Source organism: Solanum tuberosum, unplaced genomic scaffold, assembly GCF_000226075.1.
Source record: "Solanum tuberosum cultivar DM 1-3 516 R44 unplaced genomic scaffold, SolTub_3.0 scf00487, whole genome shotgun sequence".
NCBI lineage: Eukaryota > Viridiplantae > Streptophyta > Magnoliopsida > Solanales > Solanaceae > Solanum > Solanum tuberosum.
The window spans coordinates 15,454-21,359 of NW_006239408.1; the positions used below are offsets into that span (position 1 = coordinate 15,454).

Genomic DNA, 5,906 nt, shown 5'->3' on the forward strand with positions numbered 1-5,906 from the left:
AGCCCATGTATCTGGCGCCTCGAAGCACCCAATTTTTTTTATAAAAAAACCTTTATGAGGACTTCCCTAACGCGTTAGTGAACCACCATGTATACTCACACCACTTTTTAATGCCTATTTTCGCATTTACAGGCTTTTTTAGGAATTACACAAATTCCTCAATTTTTCGTGTGTATTAGCCCATGGATCTGGCGCCTCGAAGCACCCAATTTTTTTTATAAAAAAAACCTTTATGAGGACTTCCCTAATGAGTTAGTGAACCACCATGTATACTCACACCACTTTTTAATGCCTATTTTCGCATTTACAGGCTTTTTTTAGGAATTACATAAATTTCTCGATTTTTCATGTGTAATGCCTATGGATCTGGGCCTCGCATTTACAAGCCAACTTTTAAGAATTACGCAACTTTCTTGGTTTTTCATGTGTAAACACACATGAATATTTTGATAATATCGCTTTCTATTCTTTTTGTGGAACTTTTACGAAACCCTTCGTAGGGAGTTGGTGGAGCAGTACTTACAATATCACCTCTTTTCATGACATTTTTAGGCGTTTAGTGGCAAATTATAAAAATTAAGCGATTTTCTCAATTTTTCGTGTCTTAGTCCATAAATATTTTGGTAATATGACCTCCAATCGATTTCTTTTGCAAAATTTTTACGAAACCCTTCGTAAAGAGTTGGGGAAGCAGTATGTACAGTCTCACCAATTTTCACGATATTTTTGGGCATTTCAAAGGCTTTCTTCTTTCTCTTTATAATTCTCAATTTTGTTGTCGATTACGTTAAACATTGATAAAGAGCTCATCACCAAATTAAATTATTGCATCTTAATCAATTTTAATAGAAAAAAGAAAAGCACTTCTTTTATCAAAACATATCAACGTACTTATTTTCTTTTCTATTCTAACACTTCATTCCATTCCTGTAACATCTTATTTAAAAAATTTAATTCCAATATTTGAAAAATATTTTTCGTAACACTTGATGCTCAAAAGCTACTTAAATTCAACTAATCATAACGAGCTTCAACTATATTGTAGTAAGAATATTCTTTTACTACTTGAATAATAACCGTTGTATGCACACCGAATACGATATTTAGTTATTGGATGGGTGCTTCAGGCTCTTTTAAAAAAAAATTACAATATTTAGTTATCATTTTACAATTTCACAAGTTAACATATGTAAAAATTATGAATAATTTATGTATTATTAGTAGATGAATAACTAAATTCCGCATAACTAATTCTTGCATTACTTCTACCTGCATAACTCTAATCAATGATCAAACAACCCGTACACAAGAGAATCATTGTATCGAAACCTCAAGTTATACTTAGCTAACCAAAATTTGAATTGTTAAATTTATTTTTTAAAATGAAAAGTAATACACAAGGCATGGATGGTCGTAAAACAACTTAAAAGATCACAATAAAAAGTTAGTCAAATAAACTAGGGGAAGAGCATTTTAATCAAGTTAATAGCAACCAATGGAGGCTTTTGGGAACTAGGACTTGGCTTTGTAAACATTCTTTTTTTCATATGAAGTATACAATGCTACTTCTGCCATCATCATCAACTACAGCATGAGCCAAGTAATAGCAATTATTGTACTTGGCTGCATATAAGCCAATTTAAAGAATCTGAAATGTAGTACAAAGTAATGCAAGAAGAATTCTTCTACATGATAAAACAGCAGCGAAAAAACTAAAGTTATGTTCAGTTTTAACTAAAATATATAGGATTTCCAAGGAGATTTAAAGAGTTCTCATATGAAGGCAAAGGATTTCCCCCCTCCCATTCTTCACTGTGTGGACAGTGAAACCCAGCTGCAGCATGCTTTTCCACTAAGATCACATTGTTCATGCAAGGATGTTCATATCTTAAAAACCGTCTTTCGTTCCTTTTATCACACAAACCTAGTTCTCTGTGAAGCCTTCAAGTAAGAATTAGAAATAACTAACCCAGCTCATTAGCCTCAAGGTTATGTATTGTGCTAGAAGTGATAAAGAAAAGTAACATTTCTCACCTCTTGGCGTGTTATTTGCTGCTGCTATCCTTTTCAGAATTATTGGTACTATGAACAGCAACATCTTTGGATTGAATACATGGGGAAAGTGGTGGGAAAGAAGGAACAGCTCGCAATATGAATTTCCGGCCGGTTTTTAAGCCTCCTCCAGATGAACTAGAACCAATCTCATTCAAATGACGATAAGGTGGAGAAACACGCTTCTTATTCGGGGAGTTTACTTTAACACCAATTTGTAGTATAGAAGAGGCCTTTAGTATTTCAGGTGTGTCATCTTCCATCACATATGGCTTCTTATCAGAGTCTAGTAATTCCAGAGTGTTCATTCCACTCCTGTCAAACTGGGTCATCGGTGAGTTATGCCAGCTTAGTGGATCCGTGGACTGGAAATGGACAGTTTGAGGAATCAGTTGACCACCTGAATTACTTGCCCAATCCTGTGACTTTGGCAGCGCCAAAATGTCATCCATGTTGCCAGTCACATGAAACCCTGGTGAAATTTCATTTGCTAACTTTGCATTGCCATAATTTAACTCATGATCGAAGGTAACAAGATCCAGCATATCACCAGTAGTTTCCTGATGTATGTCATGGTTATTAGAACTTCTAGGAGATCCTGGGGAGAGTCCATATGCTGCTGTATTAGCTTGGCCAGAGTCAGGTGAAGAAAGGTATCTTCCAGAAGTGAACCAAGATTTTGATGCATCCACACTGCTAGAGTTGCACAGAGGTATCAACAGTAAGAGGGAAAATAAGAAAATAATTTTTTTGGGAGTAGAAATGAGAAAACCATATGAAGTACTCATGATAGGAGTTGATGGAACAACAGAAGTCACAAGGATCTTACTTTGAGCACCGGAATGAAGGTGTCAAGGGAGTTGAGTTGCATTGATTTATTGGACCACTTTGCAATAACCCACTTGTAGCTGTCACCATCTCTACCTCTTCCTCAACTGACCTCTCCAATCTTTCAGTGATGCAGTGTTTATTCACCAAATCTATACCACATTCTAAACATGAAAGGAAAAAAAAAAGAAAAGAGAAACAAAAACATTAGAGAACAGAAAAATAAATGCACAGCAGAATGGTCAAGAAAAGAAAATATAAGGCAGCTCAAGATCTAGCACTTGATCATATCACAGTGATATGAAACATTGTCACCATGGAGGCTGTTGCAGTACAAACATTATGTTCCAGAAGTAAAAAAATTGGTATCTCTTGTCTAACTGAACAAGGAAAATGTTAGCCCGACACTTTTGAATGCTTAACTACTCATTTTTGGGTAATAAAGAAAAGAAAATTCCCAAAGAATTCTATAGTAGCACAGCAAGGTAGTCCCCTCAACCTTGAGAATAAAGGAATATAAAGCAAAATAGTACATGAATGGCTATAATTAATTAGATTGTATGAAAGCAAGCATGTTTTTTCTACAAGGACAGCTCTAAAACAGGATTATGGTTCAGTATGTACATACATAGCCAGAAACAATAGAAAGAGAAATATAGAGTTGAAGACATAATCCAGAAAATAATTACTTAAGCTTAAGCTTTTAGATGAGATGGTCACAGCTTCAACATAGTATCAAAGTAGAGAGGTCCTTGTTCGAATCTCACGGTCTCACCACCACCTATTATCAAAGAGAACTTCCACAAGCTTGACCCATGAAAATGATTCAGGCCAGCACATGAGATGGTGCGCTGAATTAAGAAAATAAAGTTGTGTTCTCTCTAACAACTTAAACGTTCAGATGAGATAGTCACACAACTTAACATAGAGTAATAAGCATTCTCTTGTTTAGTTTGAGACTTTGAGCAGATTGAAAAGCTACTATCTCTCCTTGTAGAGGTGAAGTGGGAATACTCGAATACATACAAAGTCATTTCATGTACTTAATGGGAAACCCTACACCGCAATACATACAAAGAACCATCAACAAAAGTACAATAGCGGAAGTCAAAAGCATAGACAAAATAACATTCTGCTTAAGATCCTAGGCAGTTCTTTTCTAGCAAAAAAGACATTGTAGCTCCAAAGTTGACAGGAAATAACTAATACCTTCCTTCGGACCAAAGACATTTTTACATCCTTCGCAGCGGCATCCGCTGGAACATCCAACATTAGCCTATTAAGACAGAAGAAAAATGACCTACTCAGATAATTGAGAAAAATCAGAGAGTATTTACAATGCATGGTATCTGAGAGAAATGTACCTGATAGCACTCACAGTACTTTTTCAAACACATTGACTTCTTGCAGTTGCACCCTCTTTTGTGCCTTGCAGAGGAAGGCGTAAAACTTGCTCCACCCTCCTGTAACATTGCAAGTGGCTATGTCAATTATCAGGAGACTGAGCTTCCTAAATAAAAGAAACTCTCAGAAGAGTGGAATACCCCAAGAATATTTGCAGGGGAACTAGTGGAATGCTGCACAATTTTTGGAGCAAATGCCAGGGGATTCCGAGACTGGATTTGCTGCCGCACATCAAGAACAGTGTCTTCATATTCTGGTCTGTTGAAGCAGCCTTGGCAAGTGCAAGAGTCCACACAATATACTCCAGCAGCAAAGCAATCACAATAACTGAATATAAACAACAAAATCAGTAGATATGTAACATGTTGAAGATCAGTGACACAAATATTTCAAACTTACAGTTTCAAGCACTTAGTCTTCTTACAATTGCAGCGTTTGCACCCATCACCATCATTTCCATCTAAGGTTTTCTTCCTGAATTACACAAACATGCAATTCTGTAAGACGTATGCAGACAATTTAAGCTATCCAGTTCCTAGAGATAACAAACACACTTGCCTTTTCTTTTGGGGGCTTGACTGATTGTAATCCATATTGCTGTTGATGTGTTCAGAGTTAAACTTCCTTTTGTTACTTGGAGTATGCTCTGTTGGCTTCAAGAGCACAGTGTCATTTAAAGGTTTGGCATTATTAAGAGACAAAGATGCTGCAACAATTTCTGCATCTGACCCATAACTTTCATGTTTACCGTCATTGTCACCAATTGTCAAGTTGCTCCCAACCACATTCGAAGATATCAAGCAATTCTTCAAGTTCTTAGAAGGGTGACAGCTCATCATGGACGTCAACTTCTTCCCCCGAATGCTCAAGTTTCCCCTCTGAATTGATTTCACACTTACAGTTACACCAGAACCAGCTTCCATACCATTAACTATACTATTTAAGTGCAAGCCAATACCAGATGGTTTGGAGACTTTCACATTTAGGCTTTCAGAATTAACAGAGGAAGATACCAGTTGGGTCAATTTTGATGATCTATTTGATGAAACTGGCTCTACAACCTCTATGACAGCAGGACTGACTGGTTGTATTGAACAGCTCACAATACCTGAAGCATTCTGTGAACTTGAGCTAGCTGGTGCCATCTTCTGTTGAGCATCTTCAAATTGGAGACAGCGCCTACTTATTCCACTTTGATGTTGACCAGCCTACATATTTTGTAACCATTAAGGCCAGAAATATATGGTGTTCATTTGTCGTAATAAAATGCAATAGTGTAATCAAGATTGTTAAGTTCCTCATTCTACTTTTTCCAAAAGCAACAGTGATTTTGTGTGGGAAAAAAGTACTCCCTCCGTCCCATTTTATGTGGCAACATTTGACCAGGTACGGAGTTTAAGAAATAAATGAAGACTTTGAAATGTTTACCAAATTGCCCTTTAAAAAGTAGACTCACTTCTCTCTCCTCATAAATGTATTGGAGTATTATTTTAAGATTAAGTGGGACCAACAAGGGTAAAAGAGAAATTGTACCTTTAAATACTTACCATATAAGGAAATATGACATTCTTTTTGGGACTGACCAAAAAGGAAATGTTGCCACATAAAATGGGACAGAGGGA

The 5,906-nt window shown here is 36.4% G+C and overlaps 1 protein-coding gene across 4 annotated transcripts in view; it reads right to left on the minus strand.

Annotated features, from left to right (window-relative positions):
* Positions 1 to 1,519: 1,519 nt before the first annotated feature.
* The window catches only part of LOC102601465 (CRC domain-containing protein TSO1-like), a 7,848-nt gene continuing 3,461 nt past the window's right edge, over positions 1,520 to 5,906 (minus strand). Inside the window, exons 5-12 of one of the 4 annotated variants that reach the window (XM_015303869.1) lie at positions 4,843 to 5,492; positions 4,684 to 4,758; positions 4,425 to 4,611; positions 4,245 to 4,343; positions 4,090 to 4,156; positions 2,882 to 3,044; positions 2,035 to 2,748; positions 1,520 to 1,932 (exon numbers count right to left, since the gene is read on the minus strand). In XM_015303869.1, the coding sequence (XP_015159355.1) occupies positions 2,046 to 2,748; positions 2,882 to 3,044; positions 4,090 to 4,156; positions 4,245 to 4,343; positions 4,425 to 4,611; positions 4,684 to 4,758; positions 4,843 to 5,492 (1,944 nt within the window). In that variant the 3' untranslated portion in view covers positions 1,520 to 1,932; positions 2,035 to 2,045. Of the gene's footprint in view, positions 2,749 to 2,881; positions 3,045 to 4,089; positions 4,157 to 4,244; positions 4,344 to 4,424; positions 4,612 to 4,683; positions 4,759 to 4,842; positions 5,493 to 5,906 lie in introns of all 4 variants that reach the window. The other 3 variants (XM_015303868.1, XM_015303870.1, XM_006364225.2) reach the window with 3 other exon arrangements.